General features: G+C 44.8%; 1 protein-coding gene across 1 annotated transcript in view; it reads left to right on the forward strand.

The window, feature by feature from the left end:
- The window catches only part of LOC113407423 (breast cancer anti-estrogen resistance protein 3-like), an 88950-nt gene that overhangs the window by 8394 nt on the left and 55313 nt on the right, over positions 1 to 25243 (forward strand). The window contains exon 2 of the mRNA XM_026655924.1: positions 24393 to 24432. Within this exon, the coding sequence (XP_026511709.1) occupies positions 24393 to 24432 (40 nt within the window). The remainder of the gene's footprint in view (positions 1 to 24392; positions 24433 to 25243) is intronic.

Here is a 25243-nt window from a genome sequence, read left to right on the forward strand (position 1 = left end):
GAGCCGGGGGCCGGGCCGGGGACCGGCGGTGCTGGGCGGGCCGGGGGTGCTTGGCCGGGGACCGGCAGTGCTGAGCGGGCTGGGGGTGCTCGGCTGGGGACCGGCAGTGCTGGGCGGGCCGGGCCCGCTCGGCCGGGGGCCGGGCCCGGGGCCGGCACCCCAGGGCCCGAGCCGACCCAGGCTGGAGACGCCGGGGGGCCAGACTGGGCCGCGCCTCCTCCCCCCACAGCCCCCTTACCTGCTTCAGGCTTCCCGCGAATCAAATGTTCGCGGGAAGCAGGGGAGGGGGCGGCATGGGGGCGGGGACTTTGGGGAAGGGGCGGAGTTGGGGCGGGGGCGTTGGCGGGGCCTGGGCCCCGTGGAGTGTCCTCCTTTTGGAGGCTCAAAATATGGTAACCCTAGGGTAGGGGCTGAGGGGAGCATGAATGGGATAGGGTAGAGAGCTGTGTAGAGTGGGGCGGGGGGGGGGAGGGAACGGGGCTGGGGAGGGGCGGGGGCTTGGGGAGGGGGACAGGGTCTGGAGGGGATGAGACAGAGGGGAGCAGGACTGGAATGGGGGGAAGTTGAGGGGGTGGGACAGCAGGGGGAGTGATGGGGGTGGGATGACGGGAGAGGCTGAAGAAGAGATTTGGGGTAGGGCAGGGACTGAGGGCAGTAGGTTCGGAGTGGGAGGTACAGGGGGAACTGCGGGGGAGGCTGAGGGAACAGGATCAGGGTGGGGGCTGAGGGCAGTGGGTCAGGTCTATACTGGCACCTCTCAGCATTGCTGTGCCGGGCGGCAGACCTGCGCCAGCGCTACCCTGGCAATGGAAGAGTCCTCAGTGGAAATGCAGACTTCATGACACAGACCCTCCTCGTCACTTCAAACCTGATGCTGCTCTGGTCAGTCGCTAGGCTCTTGTCACTTTCAAACCCATGCAGGGTATCTGGCAATTTTTCAATTCTCAGGTTAAGAAAAGCCTCTGCATTTTATGAGGGCTTCAGCATTCACATTCCTACTTCACAAACTGTCTGCCTGACACATTGCTCCCAGGGCATTCATCTTTATTCATTATCGGCAGGTCCATCAGACTAACGAGCAACACAGGGGGAGGCAACACAATGGTGTCAAGGATTTTTAATTTTTCAAACCACTTTGGCCTCAACAGGGATAACAGCAAATCTGGACAGAGCAGATGGGTGTCAGGATGGGTTTGGGTATTTATTTTTTTATTTTTTTAAGTGAAAATGTTTGGGTCTGAGCAAAGGCTGCAAACTTCCCTTTGGAAACCTCTGCTGATCTTTTGCCCCAGGGGCTAATGACAGCCTGGAATCCGGGACAGATTTCCACATCCATGCAGGGTGAGATGATCGGGGGGAGGGGAGGGGAGGGACTGTGGGGGAGGCTGTTGGAACAGGGGCAGGGACTGAGGGCAGTGGATTGAGGGTGGGGGGGCACAAGGGGGACACTGCGGGGGAGGCTGAGGGAACAGGGTCAGGGTGGGGTCTGAGGGCAGTGGGTCTGAGGGGAGCCCCCCCAGAGGGACCTGCCAGGGGGCCAGGTGAGCCCAGCAGTGCTTACCTGGAGCGGCTCCCAGGAAGCATCCAGCAGGCAGGTCCCTCCCAGTCCCTCTGGCCCCTTCCTAGGGTTAGGGAGGGGGGCAGGGGCGGGGGAGCTCTCTGCCCGGCGACCGCTGCCTGCTGCCGGAGTCTACAGTCCCCGCCCCGCTGCAGCACTCAGGGGAGCGAGACCTCCCTGCCTCTCTGTGTGCCGGGGCAGGGCTGCACTCTGCAGGCTCCTGCCGGCCAGGCGGGGGGCCCCGTGGGCTGGCGCCGCTGCGCCGGGAGCTCAGCTGCGCTCTGCCCCAGGGCCCAGGGAGGGAAGGTGAGTGGCGCCGGCTTGCCGCGGTCCCCCTCATATAGGGTGACCAGACGTCCCGACCAATGTAAGGTCGGGACGCGGGACAAGTCCCCTAAAATCAGGACTGTCCCGATAATATCGGGATGTCTGGTCACCCTACCTGTGGCACTCAGTGGTTTCAGTGTCAAAGAGGATGTTCCCAGATGTTGCTTCAAAATTTGCCATCGATGAGTTGATGCAGAGAAAAATACATAGATGTTTTGAATTACATTAAAAAATTCAGCATCCTCACTGGAAGCTGATGCTACATCACTGACCACCAAGCTCAATGAATGAGAACCGCATGGGACAAAAAATAACTTGAGGGTTTAACTCTCAGATCCGTGTCTGCACTCCTCTGTTCTTTCCTCTCATGTTGGCACCATTATCGTAGCCCTGACCTCTCATGTCAGCTATTGCAATTCCTGTATCTTCCAGCTTTTTAAAAAGCACATTTGTCATACCAGCTCCTGTAGTATCATCAATGTCAATAAATTCTAGAAAATGCTCTCTAACAGTCACCATTGCAGGGACATTTTCACTCGGTTCTGTTGTTACAAAACTCACCATTAAAGTAATTTGTTCCGTATGGCTGATGTCAGGGGTGCAGTCCAGAATAACAGAGTAATATCTTGCTGACTTCAGATCTGCCACAATCTTCTGTTTGACTTTTGTTGCCAGTAACTGTATGATCTCATTTTGAATTGTTTTTCCAAGGTAGTGGTGTGTGTACATTTCTTGGGTGATGACTCTTCTTAGATGTTCCTGGAGTACAGCATCAAACTCCGGCATCAGCGCCACAATTTTAAGGAAGTTTCCATTGTTTGGCACATACAGCTGATCTGAAGTGCCATGCAGTGCAAAGTTTTGGGTAGCAAGCATTCTCACAATGGCAATGAGCCTTTTCAGAACATTTTGCCAGTAAAGAGACTCTGATGCAACCTTCTCTTGATGCTGATCATCTATGGTGGCCTTTAACCTTAGTCTCATCTCAAGCTCTTTCCACCTATGGAATGCTCTCTGGTGATTTGCTGCCTTCTCATGGCATGCTAGATTTCTAGCCAGATTTTTCCAGTCCTTTGTTCCTGTAGAACCCAGTGTGGCTGGAACATTAGACTGGAAGAGTTTGCAACAAAAACAGTATGCAGCATTCTGGGTTTTTGAGTACATAAGCCATGGCCTCTCCACTTTGTCACCATTTGGGATTTCACGCCAGTAATGTGTTGGATGGAAACTTCTATTTTCATTGTCTTTGGGGAACATGAAGTTTTTCACTTGCTGTGGCCCATGCAGTACAAGGAAGTCCCTCAGGCTACTGCTCAAGTGGGTCCACAGTCCTGGATCATCTAGACTTAAGGAACTAAACTCAGCAGCAGCTGTTTCTTGCGCTTCCACCACACTCTTCTCTGATCTACACTTTTCTTCAGGAACGTACATGGTTACATCCATTTGAGATGGAGATATGGATGCTGCAGTAGCTGCCAGGTCACCTGCACTCTGACTAACTGGAAGATCAGGCATCTCCTCACCACTCACATCCTCACTGGGGCTGGAAGGCTCACCATGAACATTGGTGTCTGTGTATCTCAGGGGAGCTCCTTCCTGTTTAGATAGAAAAGCTTCCTTTGCTTGCTTTCTTTTTCTGAATGCTGCCCCAGAGAGGCGTTTTCTTCTTTCACTCATGACTGCTGTTCTGTGCCAGCTATAGTGGCTCTCAACACTCAATGAAGGGAACAAATAAGCAGGCTGATAGCAGGGCCTGAGTGAGGGAAGATATCAGCGTCTTAAGGGCCTAACTGGCTCCTACTACTTCAGTTGACTGCCTGTCCTCCAAAAGTGGGTTCAGGGAAGCAGCAGGAAACAAGAAGCTCCCTGAGAAGCTGGTGTTAATCAGTCCAGGCTCCTGGGGGTGCTAGAGAGGTACATAAGAGGCTTCTCCTCCCCTCTCTCTCCCTGCAGCTCCTGCTGCTTTCTGTTATTCCCTCTCACCTTTTCTCCTGCCTTCCTGTTATGTCTCTTGTGCCCTCCTTCCTCCAGCACAGCACTCCACCATCTCTGTGATCTAGAGCAGAGAGAATACATATGCACCAGCAGCAGACACAATTTTCTGCACTCTGGATCCTAGTGGTGCCCCCCCACAGTGTGGCACCTGAGACGTCCGCCTCAGTTCGCCTCATGGTAAGGCTAGCCCTGCTGGTAGACACAGCAAGCTGATCCCCCATGAGAGTGTCCTGACTTTGACAATAAAGGTAAAAGAGGCTAGAAGCAGAGAAAGAGAGCCATTTTCGTATCCTTCACGAGAAGAAACAAAGAAACCAAGCGCTTTGAGCGCTGTGTTGGGTCCTGGCTAAGAACTGGCTGCCCATGCTGGAAGAACTGTGGTGAAAGCTACTTTGAACCAAAGATTGTAGATGGTTAAGTTAGGTTTTAGTCTTAGAAGTGTATTTTTACTTTCTATCTCAATTCCTTTTACTTGGTATCACTTAGATACCTGTTCTTTGTTAATAAACTTAATCTTGTCTTATTACACAATCTTCAGTGCAGTGTTTCAAACTGAAGAGTAAAATCCTCAGCCACACTAACAGATTGGTGCTTGTACTGCCTCTATAAAGGCGCATCAAACTCGATAAGATTTTGTGAGGGCTGCAGTGAGAGGGGCTGACCACTGCAGAGGAGATGGGTTTTGGGTAGACTTGGGATTGGAAAGGCTGTTGGAGTGACCATGCCACTAACCAGGTTGGTGGAATCCAGGGTGAGGGCATTGTGCTGTGAGCAGGGTTCTGACCCAGATCTGTATCATAGGCTGGAGCACCCACGGGGCTCCCCGCCCGCCCCCCCCCCAGCTCATCTCTGTTCCGCCTTCTCCCCTGAGCGCGCCCTGTGCCTGCTTTTTCCCCCTAGCTCCCAGCGCTTGCACTGCGAAACAGGAGGGAGGGGGGAGGAGGGAAAATGCGGCACACTCAGGGAAAGAGGCAGTGCCTGGGCAGGGATTTGGGGAAGGGGTCCAATAAGGGCAGGGAGGGGACGGAGTTAGGGTGGGGACTTTGGGGAAGGGGTTGGAATAGGGTCAGGGCAGGGGCAGGGAAAGGGTGGAGTCGGGGCGGGGCTGGGGGTAGGGGGTGCGAGCACCCACCGTTGCTGGGGAAAGTTGGCACCTATGATCTGTACAGCACAGAAACACACGGGGTTACAGGGCAGGTAGTGATACAACCTCTTACTGGTCTGGGTGAACCCCCAAAGCATCACAGTCCCAAAAATACTTTTAATTGAAAATTTTCTTGTTTATCTGATACCTCAATTCTTCAAACCTGTTTAGTGTCTTCTCTCTCCTCCTCCTCTTTTCCGTGCCATTACATTTGGCTAATCAAGCTCTGAAGGACATCTTTATAGTTAAAACACGGGACTAGCAGTCAAAAGACCTGCATTATGCTGCTGACTGTCCCATAGACTTACTGTATGATCTTTGGCAAGATATTCAGGCAAAATTTTAGTTAGACACCATATTTGGTACCTAAATAAAAGTGGCCTAATTTTCAGAGGAGCTGATTACTTGCGGCTCCCAGTGAAGTCAATGGGAACTATGAATCTTCAGTACCTCTGAAAATCAGATCCTTAACCTCACTTTGCCTCAGTTCCTTAGCTGTAAAATGGAGATAATATTTACTGAGCAAGCAGGGGTGTTGCAAGACCTAATTAATGTCTGCAAAGTTTTTTGAGATCTTCTGTTTGAAGCTGTTACAGTAGTGCACAGTATATTATATGAGTAAATGTTTTTGCTTATTCTATTCTGGTGTTTCCTCAGTATGCAAAGAAAAATACTATTTACTCCCTGCATGTATTATCCATTCAAGGGCTCGGAGCTGGAGCCACGTCTGTCTTGAAAGGGTTGTTTTGTGTGTTGTTTTTGTTTCTTTTTTGAAGAAAGGAGCGAACATGATAGCAATAGTGCAGCTTTTCTCCAGGGAACCAGGAACTTTTTTTTTTTTTTTTCACTGTGCTCCAGTACTTCAATTCCCTATAGAAAATGTCTAATGCTACAGTAATAGGGTGCATTAGACAAACAGAGAGAATAAAATATGATCCATAAACAAATTACTTTGGTGGTCACATGGATGTATATTGTCTTCATCCTCCCATGCTAGTGTGGGAGATGCCAGAAATTGCACAAAGTCTAACACGTAAGAAATTAATCAGTTGACTCATACTGGTAAAGTTTGTCCCTTTAGTTTATGGTCTAGTCTTCACTGCTAAAAGGGATGTATTTTTTTCCCTCAGGGTAACTAACACATGTGAGCTATCCTGGCATAAAAACACATTAAAGACAAGGAATTTTAGATTTACAGTAAGGTAAATTAGGTGAGGTCACCCCTCACCCCCTGCAGGGGACTTGTTCTGAGGTCACTAGTTTACCTTGCTATAAAGCTAAAGTGCCTTGGCTTCACTAGGTTAGCTACAGCAAGATAAAAAATGCATCCCTTTGAGCAGTGAAGACAAGGCCTGAATCTGATTCTGTGGAACACCAGTGGAGGGAATTGAACAATTCTTGGCTGTATCATATTGTATATTTTAGGAATCTTCACTCACAATCACCTGCATCCATTGGTTGGCTCTTACATACCCTTTTGTGCATGTCACTTGACAGAGCTCTTGAAATCTGCTGGCTATCAAGATGGAACCCTTCTTCTGCAGGAAAAGCTGCAGTGTTTTTTGAATGTTGTCAAGTAAACATAAATAAAGGATTTCCCTTTGACACCAGGTCCACGGATCTTGTTCATTGATTAATTTGACCTTACAGAATGTTTTTATTTAAACACCGGAATTACTCAAAAGTATTTCCTTGTAATGAGACTTAGTCATTCTGGGATAAAAGCAACATTCTGGGTTGCTTTCTTTGGCTGACATCAGAAAACCCACCACTTTCTACGTCCTTTTATTTAGTTTTGGGTTGGATTTTTGTGGATGTCTATTCTTCTGCGTGACTGGAGATCAGCCCAGATTCTTTCCCCACACCTTTTGGTGAACTGTGTCTTTCCAGAACACCACCGGAGAGAATAGTAATATGAAGTACTTAATTTGGCTGCTCTGGTACTATGAGAGGCGGGTGTGAAGGGTCACGAACATTTTTCTAGTGAAGTCAAAAGTTTCCTGTCGAAAACTTTGGTTTTTTTCTGGTTTTCTGCCAAACCAAATATCTACACAAATGTAGATTATGCTAAAAAGCATGTTCCTTCAAAGCTTTGTTTACTTTTTAATGTATCAAATGTGCCTAAAAACACCTCAAACCACATGTTCACATTTTAAAAAAAAAATCTACAATTTTTTTTGAAAGAATAGGCTTACCACAAAAGCAAGCAAGCAACCAACCAACCCCCCAGTCAAGCAAAAGTCTGAGGGGCATGGTATATGACCCATCTCTTTTCTAACAGTACAAATGGGGGCACTGTTGGGCCAGCAAAGTAACCGAGGTCACCTAGTTTTTGATTATTATGATTCCCAATGACTGTGTCAATGAAAAAAAAAAAATTAATGGAGATATCCTATCTCCTAGAACTGGAAGGGACCTTGAAAGGTCATTGAGTCCAGCCCCCTGCCTTCACTAGCAGGACCAAGTACTGATTTTGCCCCAGATCCCTAAGTGGCCCCCTCAAGGATTGAACTCACAACCCTGGGTTTAGCAGGCCAATGCTCAAACCACTGAGCTATCCCTCCCCCCATAGTTGGAAGTTAGTCTTCTAATGCTGGAGGTCATGCAATTTCCCCCTTACTCTTTATCACAGCAAGATGTCCTTCATAAATATGTTACATCTAAAAATAATGCAAACTAGTAGTATTGCGCATAAGAATGTTGCCTGTTAGTGGTCCCACCCACTCTGTGCAAAGCTGGTGGTGAAGGCAACTGTCGAAGACATTTGCATAGTTCATTGCCCTGGATCCTAAACTGAGGAGAGAAGTCCATTAGGAAAGAAGATTTCAGTTGGCTGTCAGTAGCACCCCTATAACAACTGCCAGACCCTTATAGACAAATATGATTTCAATGTAAGCGCTAAGATGTGAGCATTCTCAGCTGTTCTTTCACAGGAGAGGCACAGGAATTTCTGAAGAGCATCCAAGAAGGCAGAACAGATAAGAACTTGATTTTGCAAAGTGTCAGAAAGGAACAACGACTTTCCAATTCTGAAGCCATCCTCTCATTGAAAAAAGAAAGTCTGTATCAGCAAAAAACAAACACGGCTACCGCTCTGAAACCTATCCTCTCACTGGTGTTTCCGAAGGCAGAGCTAATGGAATACACTGCCTTCTTTATATTGCTAGGTATATGGTGGCACCTGTTCTACTCAATTTTTCTGCATGTTCTTATAACTACAGTACCTTGAAAATAAGAGCACTTAAAGCTAGTGTCTCTGTAGTCAGTTGATAGCATAATGAGAAAAATGGATGCTCAATTCCAATTACCAGTAATGAGTTACATTTTTAATAGCCAAGTAGAAAATGTCATTTCAACTCAGTCTGTTCCATTCTAAACAAGTATGTGGATTATTTTTTTCCAGAATTGATGGATTTCTTCATGCACCATCAAAGTTTCCTGTTAGAGCTATGTGAATTGCTGCAGTGTTACTGTACAGGGGTTCATGCCAACGTTTTCTTTTGTTTCAATCTGTGTTGGGAGCTGATTCCCTGAGTTTTGGTTTGTTTCAGATTGAACAAACCCCAAAATGTTTGGCACTCAGATAAAGTGATAGGGCGCTCAGGTATTTCTGAGATCAATAGAAAAATTCAGCATGAACTTAATTTGAAACTGATGAAACCCATCATACAGAATTTCATATAGTTTTCATTTGAAACTATAAACTGGTCCAGATTTTATAGAAGCTTCATGATCCTTTCAAGGAACCTGGGCCAAATGTTAAGATTGTAACAAACTCTAAACCAGGCAAGATTTAGCATGAAGAAGTAAGTAACTTTTCTGACCACGGCCTGTTAATACATATGCACATTAATGTCTCTGTGAGTTGTTTTATATGGGCAGAATTCCTACCAGACTTCCTTTACCAAGGATAAATGACAAGTGTGTCATGTGGAGCTTAGCATTTGGTGGCATGAAAGAAGAGCTGCTTTGCCCCAATCCTAAGAACATTCATAAGTATAATGGAACCATTTTGTTTGAATGCCTTGTAGTATTTTAGCACATCAGAGGTTGGTCACATATTTGCATTACATTGTTTTCATGCTCCGGCCTAGCCTCTCCTAGGAAGTGCTGACACTTAGCAGCTGTTAGTAAGAAAAACTGTGCATTAATTTGTGCGAATTAAAAAAATCTACAAAGTGAAAATTAATTTACAGGGAATATTTCCAGTTATACAGGATGTTCATGCTTTTACTGGCTGGGCTCATTTCAATATCCATTTCTTCTGCATTTACAGTTGCAAAGGCAGTTTTCAGTTCCAATTCCATTCCTTGGCCATAATGACATTTTAAAATCTGGGTCAGTCTGGTAAATAAGTTGGACTGTAGGACTGGAAATGGTTTGGATTCCAAACATTTTGCCTGCTTCTGTAAACTACATAAGATGTCCTTAATATTTTGTTGTGCTGCCGTTGCTGAGGGATTCTGTTTCTGACCTTATCTTTTCCTTTAATTTTTTTGGGATGACTGTTTTAGCCTGTGCTGGCTGTACACAACTAGAATGTTTGTTTGTTTTTCACATGTAAAGGTCAGGTTTTCACTAGACTGTTTGTTCGTTGTTTTTGAGAACATGGAATTGTAACAGTATAACCTGTAATATTCACTTCTTTCCTTAAGAGGAAGCCCCTTAAAGGCCCTGTCTATGTTGAAACTACCACTATGTCAAGAGACCTGACTATTACGCTTTTGTCTATTGACTCAGTCACCGATACTTCCACTTTGTTTTCCTGAACAATGCCAAAGCCTTGGATGTGAGTTGATTTGTATCCAAATCTTTGGCATGATTCCAGGGACACAGTTAAAAATGCATATTCAAACTGTCTGTGCTATAAGACTGAACTGTGTTTTAACGGTAGTGGTGGGCGGCCAGGTTGTCTCAGCGTGGGTGCAGCTGTAGTGTAGACAGGGCCTTGCATTCATGATGATGATAAATATAACCACTTTTATAATTGGCCATTTGAAAACTAGCCCTTAGAAACTATAAATATGGATACCTCTTTCGGATGCTGAATTTGGTGTTGAAGACTTTTCCTGTCACAGAGATTTGAATTTCTTGGCGTATCCAGCTTGTTTATATTTAGCCAAATTTCAATCTTTTGGCCTTCTGACAACCACTCAAGCCATCTTTTTCAACCAGCTTTTTTCCTGTGGTTTCAGATTAAGTGCTATAATTTAGCATTGAACTGTCCATTGCTATCACAGGCAGCTGTTCTAGAGCAGATAGTTTATTTGATCATTAAGAACATACTGAGCATGTCATTATTGGCCCTCTCATCCCCTATGCTTAGGTGGGGTTTGTTACAGTTACCATATTTTAAAAAAACAAAAAGAGGACACTCCACGGGGCCCCAACCCCGCCCCAACCCCGCCTCTTCCCCAAAGTCTCCGCCCCCTCCCCTGAATGCTCCGCCCCCTGCTCCTCCCCCTCCCCTGCTTCCCGCGAATCAAATGTTCATGGGAAGCCTGAAACAGGCAGGCAGCAGGTAAGCTGGGGCTGGGATGGTGGCGGGTGCGAGGAGGCGCGGCCCAGTCAGGCCCCCCTGGCCGAGCGGCTCTGGCCCCGGTGTCTCCGGCCCGGCTCGGCTCGGGCTCTGGGGCACCGGCCCCGGTTCCGGCCGAGCAGCTCCGGCCCACCCCGGCCCCAGCGATTCCGGCTCGGCTCGGGCCCTGGGGCACCGGCCCCGGTTCCGGCCAAGCAGCTCCAGCCCACCCCGGCCCTGGCGATTCCAGCTCGGCTCGGGCACCGGCCCCGGCCGAGCAGCCCCAACCCCGGTCCCAGCGGCTCTGGCTCGGCTCGGGCCCCGGTTCCGGCCGAGTGGCTCCGGCCCGGCCCCGGCCGAGCAGCGCCAGCCGAGCACCCCCAGCCCCAGCGGCTCCGGCTCCGGCCCCAGCCCAGATCCAAGCCCCACGACCCCTCCCTATTTTCCCGGACACGCCTGGCTTTTTGGAATTTCCTCCCGGACGGGGATTTGAGGACCAAAAAGCCGGACATGTCCGGGAAAATCCGGATGTATGGTAACCCTAGGTTTGTGCACTCTATAAAAGTATCTTAAAATAAAGAAACTGTTACAATGTGTAAGGTTAAGCATAATAAAGAAAGATACAATAATATTGAGTGGCTCCACTGACTATCCCAGGAGACTCAGTTACAATGAAGTGCCTAAAATGAAGCACTCGGGTAATACTTTGTAAGAGAGAGGCCTTGGAACAAAATTTCTGGGAGCAATCAATCAAGGTGTTGATTCTGATTCATAAAACCCTATATAGTTTGGGTCCTGAGTATCTGAAAGATCTCTTCTGTCCTTGTGGTGATATCAGAGCAGCTGAGATCCACTTGAGTTAACAGCCCCCTGGTTTAAATGCAAGGGAAATGGAGGCACAGGGTGTTTTTAGGGACACTCTGGGATTCGCTTCTCCCTTAGTTCAACAGAGCACAGGCCTGCTGACCTTCATGACAAGCTGTTCTCACAGGCTTTTAGAAGGAGTGGGGTTAGGTGTTTGGGAGGGATACTCATTGATTATAAATAGTCCAGATGGGCTGGTTGCATAATGCTTTATTTTGTAATATTTTAATTGCCTTTATTGTATGAGCACCTCAAGCATATGGATAGATGCATTTTGAAAATCAAAGTACAATTAAAATTAAGCTAAAATTGTGGAGTATTGTCTATCTCCATTAAAACTTACACTTTCACATGTCTTGTTTCTCTTATTTTATGGAGAGAAGTGAATAAAATATTAATTTATAGTGATGTTTGCCATGCCCGTAGTACTCAGTGGGAGTACTCACATACATAAAGTTACTCACATGTTTGCAGGATCAAGGTCTTCGTCTGTTTCCCATTAGATTCCTTTTTCAAAACAGGAAAATGTGTTTGCAAAACTACAAACCAGTGTAATACCTGAAACGACATTTACTTTTTAGTTAATTTCTCCCCTCCCCATCTTATGAGATGATGAGTTGACAATTTCCTTTAAATAGGAATAGGCTGGTAGGGCATACTTTATTGTCCAAGACTGTATCTGTTTATTGGATATATCAGATGTGAACCTACATGCTATTTAATAAAAGCTAGGAAGTGTTTTCCTGTTTCTCTAAACACTCATCCATTTATTTTGTGATGAGAAATCTACACAGGTACTCTTTTCACATATCTGGGATCAGATAGCAAATTTCAGTCACCTCTGGAGAAATAAACTGAAAGGAGATTGAAAGTGTTGTGAGAAAAGGGAGTACTTCTCTTCGGTACAATGGTTTTTTTCTTTCTCCCTTTTTAAAAAACATTTATTAAAAAAGGAAAAACATGACAGAATTATTTCAATTAAACATTCCTGTAAATCTGTTTTCAAACAATATCCCATTGATGCCAGTGTATTATTTCACAGCAGGACACAAGTCTTTCTGTGCCTCAGTGCTGCCCACATAGCAGGTGGAGCAGTTTCTTTCCCCTTGAAATGTCAATGCTTACTTAATTATATAAAGTGTAACTAGGAAGCAGTTAGAGTCTCCTATACCACAACCAAACTGCACTTTCTACATATGGAACTATAGGTTACATTTTACATACATCATCATCATAATCAGCAGTTTGTTAATCTTATGCCCTGATACTGCAACTTTTTGTGAACAGACAGACTTTAGTGGGGCTCTGCATGGACACAGGGACCTTCCTGTGCAGTTCATTAACATTAAGACTAGGGTCTTAATGTTAATTGTCAGGTCAGTTTAGGCACAAATGTTACAAAACATTAGACAAATAGAAATATTTTCCTTAAAAAAAAACAACAACATTGGAAATAGGTGTTTTTATTTATTTTTAGTCTTTTAATTCTGGGGGTCGGGGCATGTCTTTGCAACAAACTTTGGTTGATGCAAGTTATGTTGGCGTATAGCCACGAAAGTTAGTACAGGTCTGTCTCATCTTACGCTGGGGTTACGTTCCACAGTTAGCGCCTAAAGCAAAAATCGCGTATAGTCAAAATTACATTGAGTGTAATGGCGGGCGGAATCGCCCACACTACAGAAACAGTATTTAAATTGTTATTTTTCTCTTTTTTTTTCGGGGTTTTTTGTTTTGTTTTTGCCAACCGTGTAAAGCTGAAATCGCGCACGTTAAATGCACCTAAGATGCGACAGACCTGTATATCACTCGTGTGTGTATATGAGAGAGAGAGACACTGTTGCTTCCATAGGCTGATTTATTACAGACATTGCGTTTTTCTATTCTTGCCCCCCCCCCCCCCCACACACACCTCTCTCTCTCTGTGTGCCATTCCCCTCTATTTCATGGACTTCCTGCAATCACCCCAAGACACCCCCCACAACTTGCCCAGGGGCTCTCTGTCCCCCTTCCCCCTATACCATTGTCCCCATTCTTATTTCTTCTCTTTCTGTGTGGGAGATAAGTTACTCACTGTGTTAACATTTCTCAACTGTATTGGAAGGCATTGTTGTGCTGGACTGTGTTAATGGCTGCCATCAACCAGTTCTTGATCTATAGAAAGTTACAGAGGTGGTTGAACCTCTTGGCTCTGCTAACCAGATGCAAGGGGCTCTGCATGCCCCACATTTCCCCTCATCTCTTTTTCTGATTTCCACCAAAATAAATAGGGTTCTTCTGCCCAGGGATGTGTTGATCATTCCCTGAAATTTTAGAATTAATCAGATGATGTGTTCAAAAGTTACTGCATAACAGACAAATATCAAGCTGAGTGTAGATCCTAACTTTGCTCTGTCAATAATTGTATTTTATCTTGGAGGGTCTGCAGCTCAAACATGACAGCTGTGTGCCTGGTCACTGTACTTCACAACCTGAGAGCAGATCTGACTATAAACTAATGTAGAAGTGACTAGTTTATTGTCCGTGTCCAAGCTGAGATAAATGTAAAATGCACAGAGAAAAGTAAACTAGATGTTTAAATATTTTTTTTCTGCCATACTATTCTAAATCATTATTGTTAACATAGATTAGGGTTCTCAGGACAAATTTTTTTGGTGGCCTCAAAGTGCGGCCACCAACTTTTGCTGGTGGCCGCTCTCTCACTTTTTCCTAGAGTAATTAATTAGTGTTAGGAAAAACAAATAAATATGCACATAGACGTGTCCAAATCATTGTAATTTATTTATTGCTAGCTAGTAAGTCTGCTGTGAAAAGTGATATTAACCAATATACAAGTATCACTTTTCACAGCAGACTTACTCAGCCCTGCCAAGCCTGGGGACAAATTAAGCCCTGGATAGAAGGATGTGGGAGGCAGCCGGGGACTAGAGCCTGAACCCCGCAGCTAGAGTCTGAGGCCTGCTGCCACTCACCTGGAGCCCAGGCCTGAAGCCCAGAGCCTGAGCCCCACCACCCCAGGAAGGTGGGGAATTCACCGGCTGCCAGCTCCTCCAGTGTGGTGCCCCAGGTGTTGGCCCAACCCCTGTTGGCGGCCCCAGCAACCAACACCAAGGAAGTATATTCAGGAGCAACAGGGAGGCGGAGGGGCCGCTAGTTTGCCCTCCCCCCCCGCCCCATCAGAGCCCAGGAGGCTGTGACTGCAAGCCCCTGGTGGCCGCATGTTGCCACGGTGGCCACATTTGAAAAATGCTGGGTTAGATTATTTGGTCTTTTATAAGTATTTTTGTCCTTACACTATATTGTTTTAAATTAAAGGGCAGGGGGTTAATTTTCTCTAGCTTCTGGTATGTTTCTCATGTATGAAGTTTAAAACCAAGCTTTTGTATATTGTGGAGGTAGAGTTCAATAACCCTTTAAAAATTACACTGAGAGACATGTCTATCCTCATCCCCATGCACAGAGGTTTATACATTAATAAGATGAGTCTAAACAGAAGCAGCCTCCAGTGAATTGTTCTCAATCTGGCCATGCAAATTTTAGCAATGAAAATGGAGGTTGTAAGGGTGAATTCCTGTGCTTTGAGATGAGATTGTACCATGGCCTGAACTGTTAACCTTTTTGGTTAATTAATTTACCAATAACCCCTAAGGGATGTTCTCTCATTTCAGCCCCAAGGGGATTTATACATGTAAGTGCCTTTAATGTTAACACTAACTGCTGGAGCAGGTGTTTTATCCCTGGCATTAAAATAAGAATGTCTACTAAATGAAATATACATATTTTTATTTAACTTTATATTTATGTCCATAACTATTTATATATGAACAACGTACACACAGAACCATATGAAAAAATGAATCCATGAGTGGAGTAAAGATGGCCAGTGTAGCTATCCGGCAAACCCTGCTAGTGCAGACAAGGACTTAGACACGTTCTGGCTGAAACAAGTTAAATCTACAATCCCACAAGATAGTGGGAACAGAAAATCATCTCCAGTTAAAGATAAATACTCCAGAATTGAATATATTAGCTCAGGAGACAAAGATCCTGAGTTTCTTTGGTGGAGTAGTTCAGCTATTGGGTTCCACGTTTTCAAATACTTGAGAGACTGGCTCCAATTCTGGGCTGCAGCAAAACAGCCCATAAAGGGACACTGCAGCAGAGCACAAGTTAGAGCAGCCCCCAAATTTCCCAATTATTGCCTTTTTTTTTTTGGTTCCTTTCTTGCTTCCTTACTAATAACGCACAACCCATTTTGAGACGATATAAAACAATATCTGTACCAAATACCTCACTCTGAAAATTGGCATAAATACCATGGAGTAGAAAGAGGGAGTGTGTCTCTCCCCTTAAATGCCACTGCCGAAAGCAGTTCATGCAAAGGGGGACATTAAGGCAACACTTATTCCTGCCTTAACTAAAGCCCCATACTGAGGCCTGGTCTAAACTACAAAGTTAGGTCAATGTAAGCCAGCTTGCATTGACCTAGTTGTACATGTGTCTACACTTAAATTTGTCTCCCCCAATAAAAGTGTGCTGTTAGTGCCACAGAGTAACACTACCTCCTCAAATGGTCAACATACTGAGCTTGGTCCTCCAGCTGCTGTCCCACGATGCCCAATACTGACCACTCTGGTCACAGTTGTGAACTCCACTGCTCAGGGGTCACAGACACAGGCGCCAGCTTCCTCCGGGCCTGAGGGGTGCTCAACCCCCTGCTCTGCCCCGGGTCCCATCTCCACCCAACCCTTCCCCCAAGTCCTCACCCCTGTCTAGGGTGACCAGATGTCCCGATTTTATAGGGACAGTCCCAATTTTTGGGTCTTTTTCTCATATAGGCTCCTATTACCCCCTAGCCCCTGTCCCGATTTTTCACATTTGCTGTCTGGTCACCCTACCCCTGCCCCAGCTCTTGCTCCGCCCCAGTCCCCCTCCCCTTCTGCCAGGGCCCCACCCAGTTCCAACCCCTCCCCTGAGCGTGCCCCGTGTCCACTACTCCTCCTCCCTCCCAGAGCCTCCCACACGCTGCAAAACAGCTGCTTACAGCGGGCAGTAGACGCTGGGCAGGAGGGGGGAAGAGTTGATCGGCAGGGCCGCAAGCGGGCGGGAGGCGCTGGGAGGGATGGTGGGAGCTGGCTGCCGGTGGGTGCTAAGCATCCGCTAATTTCTTTCCGTGGATGCTCCAGCCAAGGAGTTGGCATCTATGCTCACAGAGACTGGAAGTGCCACACTACCCCCTCTTTAAAACCCTGCGAATTTTTGAAATGCCTTTTCCTGATTGCCCAGCTGGAGTAGAGAGGCGATATTGGATCTCCTGGGCCTGTGGAGAGAAGAGGCTGTGGATGCACAGCTGTGGAGCAGCTGTCGAAATGGACATCAATGAGCAGATTGCCTGGGGAATGCAGGAAAAGGGATGAACAGCAGTGCCACATGAAAGTGAAGGATATGTGGCAGGCATATCAGAAGACCAGGGAGGCCAACAGTTAATGCACTGCCAAGCCTCAGACCTGATACTTTTACAAAGAATGGCATATCATACTTGATGGAGACCCCACCACCACCCCGTGTGCCACCATAGGTACATCAAAGGAGACTGAGACCCAGACATCTGCTATGAACAGTGAGGAGGAGGAAAAGGATGTGGGAAATGCAACTGGGGGGTCCAGCTATGCCATGAGCCAGGACTTGTTTGAGACTCAACCACAGTCCAGTCAGTCCCACCAGTCGAGCACGGGTGAGCCCGATGCAAGGGAAAAAACTTCAGGTAAGTGTATAAATGAATTTCCCATTACAATGATGTCCTATTGGCATCCCCAACTTAGTAGGACTTAGCTAGTGATTTTTCGTTAATTTACTCAGACTAGAAGAGGTAGCAGTACAACAAAGAGAGGTAGAGTTATCCTCTGTTTTTCATTCCCCTGTAGAGTTAGATTCAAGGGGACATGCGGAGCAGTTTGTTTATGTACACAGGGATGTCCCTTGAATTCTCCTGAGAAATCTTGATACAACTTTCATGGAGGTATTCTGCAGTCCTCTTCCAAAGGCTTCTAGGGATGGCAGCCTTATTTCTTCCTCCTTGGTAGGACACTTTCCCACACTACTCTGTGATTACTGCAGTGGAGCCTGCCAAAGTTAACAGGCTAGCAGCATATAGGCTTTGGGGTGCTAACAGCAACTGTGCTATGTTACCCTGAGATATCAGCTAAAATCACCACTGCCTGTGGGAAACCGTGACTATATTCAGTGCCATTGCCCTATACTCATAGTTTCATCCAACCAAGCAATTCCTCCTCATTTCCTTCATCCCTGCTGCACCAAACTCACAATGGCTAGTGCAGTGCTGTGAGTGGTGCTGTGCACAAACACTTTGAAGCAGACATGTCAAAAAGCATGTCTTGTTTAAAACTTTGGAGAGCAAAGGAAGGGAGTCCTGAACCTCAACTTTCACTTTCCATTGTGACTGTACTGACAATGGTACCTCTGTGTGTTTTATCTGCAGCTGCTCATGAAACACCTGAGCCAGATGAGGAGGAGAAAGAAAAGGACTCGGGATGACATGTTCAGTGAGATCCTGCAAACCAGTGCTGTGCCAGACCATAAGCAGAGGGCCTGGAAGGTGAATATTTCAGGCTACAATGAGAAGGAAAGAGCAGACTGGGGAAAGGCCCAGGAGTCCCAGCAGGAAAAAGGAGAGGAAGATGCACCAGGACATAATGGGGGTTCTCCAGCAACAAACAAAGATGCTGCAGACTCCTGTGGACCTACAGGTTCAACAATCGCAGGCTCGCCTCCCTTTGCAGTCCATGCAGAACTCCATTACAGCATCTCCCTACAGCCTCTCCCCCCACTCCCCATCAACATTCCATGTGGTGTCAGGGGCATCCCTATCCTCCATACTGCGAAACATTGACAGCCACAGCTTCACATATGCTGACCTGTGAGAACCATGGTTGATATATGTGTAGATAAAATGGACATGAATGTTCTTTGCCCTTGTTAAGTTCTGTACTATTAATTTATTAAATTTTGCTTATATTTGCTTTTACACTGCACAGATTTTTTTCCCCCCACTGCTTTTGTTACTGAATAAAATTTTATTATTTGGAAAAGAATTCATTTTTATTAGTTCACAACATATGCTGCAGAATGCCTAGTGGTACTGAAAGCATCTAGTTACATGTTACTGTACAGTATGACACAACTCATAGGATTGGTGACACACAGTGTAATAATCATAATTGTACAGCAAGCACCACAAAATTAATAGGTACATTGACAGTGTTATTTTCACAAATGTACACCAAGCAGCACACAATTCCTAACAGGCCCCAAAATAGGAGGGCCAGGTAAAGCACAGTACACCACAACGCGTTACTGTGCCTCACTATTAAAGTACTCTCTGAAGGCCTTCCTAAGCCATATAGCTCCATATTGAGTTCTTCTACTAGACCTTTGTCTGGCTGTTCAAACTCAGCAGACAGCCAATCCACTTCCATACAGCAGCAACTTTTCTCCTTTTGCATCACAGATATTATGCAGGACACAGCAGGCAGCTATAACCATTGGGATATTTTTCTCTGAGATCTAATCTTGTGAATAAACAATGCCATCATCCCCTCAATCTAACGAAAACACCTTCAACTATCATTCTGCACTTGCTGAGCCAGTAGTTGAATCTTTTTGTGGTGCTGCTGTTGATGTGGCTGGAGTACAGCTTCATGAGCCAGGGGATCAAGGGGTAGGCTGTATCCCTCAGGATCTCTACTGGCATTTCAACATCACCAATGGTAATCTGCCAGTCAGGAAATAATGTCCCTGCTTGTAGTTTTCTAACAGTTCTGTATTCTTAAAAATGCGAGTGTCATTCATAAGGCTACGGTTTGGTCACGGAGGTCACAGAATCCACGACTTCCGCAGACCTCCGTGACTTCAGCCCACAGCTGCTGGGAACTGCAGGGTACCCCCACCTCCCGTGGTGGCCAGGAGCTGCGGGGTACCTCTGCCACCACCAGGCAATCCCCGGCCACTCCCCAGCTGCTGCGGGTGGTGGAGGGGGAATCCCCCAGCAGCTCCACAGCTGGGGTCCCTCCCAGCTCCCAGCCACGGGGCAGGGGCCGCAGCTCCCAGCCACAGCAGGGCAAGGTGCTGGGCCCTCCTCCCTCCCTGTTTTGTCATGGACATTTTTAGTAAAACTCAGGGACAGGTCATGGCTTCCGTGAATTCTTGTTAATTGCCTATGACCTGTCCATGACTTTTACTAAAAATGTCCATGACAAAATTGTAGCCTTAGTCATGCACCTTCTCTGGCCAGCCAACACTGATGTCAGTGAAGCATCCCCGGTAATCAATAGAGATATGCGTGCCGTCTATTGCTCCACCACAGTTTGGGACTCCTATTGCTATAAATCTATCCACTATGTCCCGTACATTGCACCGTCGCAGTCCTGCATAGCAGGACACAATTAGTGGCCCTGCACATTAGCATGACAATGGCCCCCACAGTGGATTTTTCAACTCCAAAATGATTTTCCACTGATTGGTAAGGAATCCACTGTTGCAAGTTTCCACAGTGCAATTGGCACTTGCCTCTCTGCTGTCAATGCAACTCTCATTCTGGTGTCCCTGCGTGGGAGGACTGGGGTGAGTTTGGCACACAGATCCAGGAACATGGCCTTGCACATCTGAAAGTTTTGCATCCACAGCTCATCGACCCAAACCGGCATTATGATGTGATCCCATCAGTCAGTTCTCGTTTCTCAGACCCAGAATTGGCACAGCTGCAGCTGCTCTGTGAATGCCACCAACAGCCTTAAAGTGGTTCTTGCTATGTCCTACAGCAGTCTGTCTTCCAAGAAATCACCATGTTTCCTGCTGATTCGGTTCTTCTTCCAGCTCTTCAAATATTGGAGGATCATGTGTCCTGTGCCTGCAATACTCATGACAATAGTGCAGAGCTGTGCAGGTTCAATGGTTCTGTCAGGGATGGCGGACAGCAAGGAGGGCCCTGTGGGTTCATTGGATTTTTTTCAAAAAGGTGCTAATATTATGGGATATAGATGACAATATGGGATGGAGAAAATTGCATGCTGGGAACATGATCCTTTGTTCCCAGTCACTCCTGAGCAACTTGTTTCTGCTCCACCACGCATTGCCAAAACTTCCCAAAAGACCGTGCACAGTGGGATCTCTACCCATGGTACACAGCACTGTGCACAGACACAAGCACTTCTGGTGAGTACGTTCAGAAGGTCACAAGGAGCCAAGTATACACGCGCACAAGCGATATACTAACTATGGCGGCTTTATGCCGACATAACTTTTGGTGGCCAATGTTTGTAGTGTAGACATGGCCTGAGATACCTTGAGAACTACCGCTACAAACCCTACTAATCCCAGATTACATCAACACAAAAGAGACTGTGGCAGATTTTGTTCTGCTGTTAAGACGGGGAAGGGTGTTGACTCCACTGCAGGGTGTTCAGATGATCCAAAATGTGTTACTATCTGCTTCAGACTAGTATCTGGGTGAGGTAAAATCTTTTATTGGGCCAACTTCTGTTGGTGACAGAGACAAGCTTGTCTGCTCTGGGGGTGTGGTGCAGGGGGGAATTTATCACTAGGATAATTCATGGTTTAAATGTAAATGTCTAAGTGGCAAACTGCTTAGAATTGTTCTTTCGTTTTAGCACTGTAAGGGGAAAGCTATTAAGCCACACCTACATAAAATGTACCCTTGTTTACATGGAAATCAGGCTTTTATCTGATCATTAGGAGCCAAATGTAAAAGGTAAACTAACTTGTGGACCCACCATTTACATACTACACAAGTCAAGCATTGCTCTCTAATGCAAACATACTGTGAGTCAACGGAGACCAATCAAGAGCTCTCTAAACTCAAGTTAAATAAAAAGATAAACATTAGCTTTATTTGAAATTTAATAACATTACATGAAAGACAGACCTTAATATTATATTGTATTGATACAAATTGTCAGCTGCAGTTCATTTAGAGATGGCTGGGACTGCAACACCTGCCATCCAACCTGAAGTCATTTGAAAATCTCAAAATACCCCTTTGCTGCTGGTAACCCAATCTGCTTAATATAAAATCAGACTGTGTGTGCATTTTTTCATACTTGCGTATGGTGGTCTTGGGTTTTATTGATTGTTTTGTGCATACAGGACCGAGAGAACATGTAGCTAACACAGCTCTGGGATTCAGCAGATCCTGGGTTCTACTCATGGCTCTACCACCAGTTTGGTGTGTTACTTTGGGAAAAATGCTAAACCTGTCTGTGTGTCATTTCCTCCATCTTTTAAGTGGAGAAAATAATCTCTCCCACTCTATTTTATAGGGCTATTGTAAAATTAATCCATATTTGCAAAGGGCTTTGAATATCTCTGATGGATGGTGTTATGAACTTTCAAAGTATTGTTACTATGTGGGTGACCTGTACAGGGGGAAAAATGTGTGTGGATTCTTCTTTCTTTCTTTATGGTGGATAAAGATCTGGATGGATTTGTTTTTTCTTAAAGTTGTTGGGTTTTTTTACATTAAATATCTCTAGGCCCTGTCTAGCCTAGAAAATGCTATTGTCTTATCTACACGGAAAATCACCCATTCCTCACAATGGGTATAGCTGAACTAGTATTGAACACGGTATAACTAAGCATAGTACAGGATCAAATGTATTCATTACTATTTCAGAAGCTATCAAATAAATTAGTGGTTAATTTTAATGCTCATGTTTCACTCTCTTGGTATTTCGGGTATCATGACATATAGTTCTTCAGTTGTCCAGGAAAAACAGGGTGGACAAGACCCAACTGTAGGATTTTCAAAAGCATCCAGCATTTAATGGAAGTAGAATTGGGCCACTAGTTAGTGTTTTCTGAAAATTCTATTCCTAATTTTTAATGTAAAAATCAAATAGAAAGCCAAGCAAATAAATAATTACTCTTTCAGACTTTATTTATGCATCATAAAAGAGAAATAAGTGCACAAACCTATATGTTTTTCTTTGCAAGTCACTTTTAAAAAGCAGCTTTTTACACTGGGCCAAATCCTATTCCCACTGAACTCAGCAGCACAACACATTAACTTAGCTGGGAATGGGATTTGGGCCTTTGTGAATGACTCTATAACAAACAATAGCAGCTACTGATACCAGCCTGGCAGCTAAATTTTCCCCATTGTAGAAATGTCTTTGGGGGCTGGTGATGGTGTTTTATTTCCCCAATTGTTATGTTTTGGATTAAAAGTTAAGAGCCCAGACCGGCAAGTTAGATATATAATAGCTTAGTTTATTGAGTTTATTTAAAGCTACATTCAGACAATACTGAGAAATTGGAGACAAAGAATTCCAGGTCAGACTGATTCTGGAAAAACTCAACTCCTACACATTTTGAAGTTGCATATTACATTAGAAGCATTATATCATAACAACCCCCCACTGTGCAAGATGCTGTTTCCAGATGTAATATGATCAATAGCCAGGGCTTAAATTCAGCCAGAGCTGTCCAGAGCAGAGCTTCAGTAAATATTTTTAAACCTATGGGGCTGAAGCCCTAAGCCCCGAATAGGGGAGGGGGGGGAACATGGGAGGTTCCGGGAAATACGTGAGAATTTAAGTCCTGTCAATAGCCTTATACAAATTTTCCATTTCATGGTTGTCACACCAAACTCATATTCCCTTACAGGTGTGTCTGGTTTTGTGTGTGTGTTAGTTGCGAGGGTTTTTTTAAAGGGAACACTGGTATTATATGTGCCTAGGGTGACCAGACAGCAAGTGTGAAAAATTGGGATGGGAGTGGGGGGTAATAGGAGCCTATATAAGAAAAAGACCCAAAAGTGGGGACTGTCCCTATAAAATCAGGACATCTGGTCACCCTAAATGTGCCTTTTAAGTTCCGTAGAAACAATCCAAGCACAACTTGTAGGTTTTGTAAGCTAGTCCTCTTCCAAAAATCTTGTAAATACTTGGGGTTTTTATTAATTGCATTTTGTAGAAAGAGCTGTAATTGTGGTGAGTGGACCGTCTTCTAGGTTTCTACACCTTTGGGAATATTTGCCATTTGTGCAGATGGGAAAATAGCATGAAGACACTCTTTTAAAAAAGAAATGGAGCCCTATTGATTTAACGTTCTATTTCTATGGCAAGTAATTACAACAGTGATTATATTGTGGCTTAGTTATGGTTGTAACAGAGCTTGCAAGAACCACGTTAGTTTCTTCAATTATAAATATACAGGTTTAACTCCCACACCCTCCTAGGCATCAGAGCTTTATCTCTAATGAAACTGAAAGATGCTGTACTTTCACTTTCCATTTTCTTGCATTATCCCTGTCTTCTCTAGATAACTTTTAGGGCTAACATCAATTAGAAAACCAGATCTGTTTTCTTCATTTGAATTTAGAAGCACTTAGAAAACTGCCTTTTCATGATTTCAATATGATTTGTATGATTTATATTCATTACTTTAATATGATCACAAGTAAATTCAACAAATGGAAATCCTTCAGTGGGTTAGCTCAAGTTTGGGTGGGGGGAAATGTCTTCCAAGGCATTTAAGTATTCAGACAAAAGATTTGCTTTCAGTTCTTTCAGTGAAGAAAGCTGTCTTCCTCATTCTAAAGTAGATAAACACCCTTCACTTGCATAATATTCAAGAATTTTAGAGAGCATTTAGGATTACAAAGGATAGCCGAATAGCTATTTTTAGCCATCTGTTGAGATGCTGTTCTCAAGATTTTCTTTGTTCAAAACTGTGTAATGAGTTTTCAAATGAATTAATAGAGTTCAGTAATGACAGGAGGGAAACAAGGCTGCATATATTTGTTAGAACATAGAGAGTATGAGGCATTAGAGCAACAAAATGTTGATTTTTCTAGGTTAGAGTTTAACAATAACTATTTTAACTTATTGCTCTTGAAAGCATCTTTTGTCATAAGAAAACATTTGATTCACTACTGTGTTTTTCCTTTGTAGAGGTCAGAATATCCTGGATCCAGCTATGGAATATGTGAAGGTACCGTATCACTTCAAAACATCAAAATCCTTTCCCAAATATTTTATAGTGTACGTAATCAGCGATAGCCAATTATTAATCTATTTTCAATGTCCAATCCTATGCAATCCAGTAGTACTGCAATCAAATTTTTCAGATTGGTGGGAAAAAAAGAATTAATTATATCATGTGAAGCAAACACTTAGAAAATAGAGTACTTGGTAATCAGCTTCGCCACCAAGGACTGTTTCTTTTTGGGGAGAATATATTCTGATATTCATAGGCCTCTGTTACATCATAAATATTCTCTATTTAGTAACTGTTTTTTAAAGGTTTTTTTTTTTAATATTTGAATTAAATGGGTTAAATGATCCCACATTTCTCACTGTGAGGTAGGGCCTTTGGGGAAGTAGAGGAAAGAAATAGGTCATATCTCAAAAAGATTACCCTCCGCCCCCAGCCAATCTGAAATTTAGGCCTTATACATTTGGCACTTTCCTCTTTACAAATGCAGCTACAAATTCATCTCTGGTCTAAAAAGCTAGAGCCAGGTCTGGATTTGGTCCACACTAGTTAAGGTGAGGCTGCTAGGTTACACACTAACACTAATTATACTCAGCACTGATTAGGCCTCAACTGGAGTATTGTGTCCAGTTCTGGGCGCCACATTTCAGAAAAGATGTGGACAAATTGGAGAAAGGCCAGAGAAGAGTAACAAAAATGATTAAAGGTCTAGAAAACATGACCTATGAGGGAAGATTGAAAAAAATGGGTTTGTTTAATCTGGAGAAGAGAAGATGAGAGGGGACATAACAGTTTTCAAGTACATAAA

Source organism: Terrapene carolina, unplaced genomic scaffold, assembly GCF_002925995.2.
Source record: "Terrapene carolina triunguis isolate 2854851 unplaced genomic scaffold, T_m_triunguis-2.0 Scaffold211, whole genome shotgun sequence".
NCBI lineage: Eukaryota > Metazoa > Chordata > Testudines > Emydidae > Terrapene > Terrapene triunguis.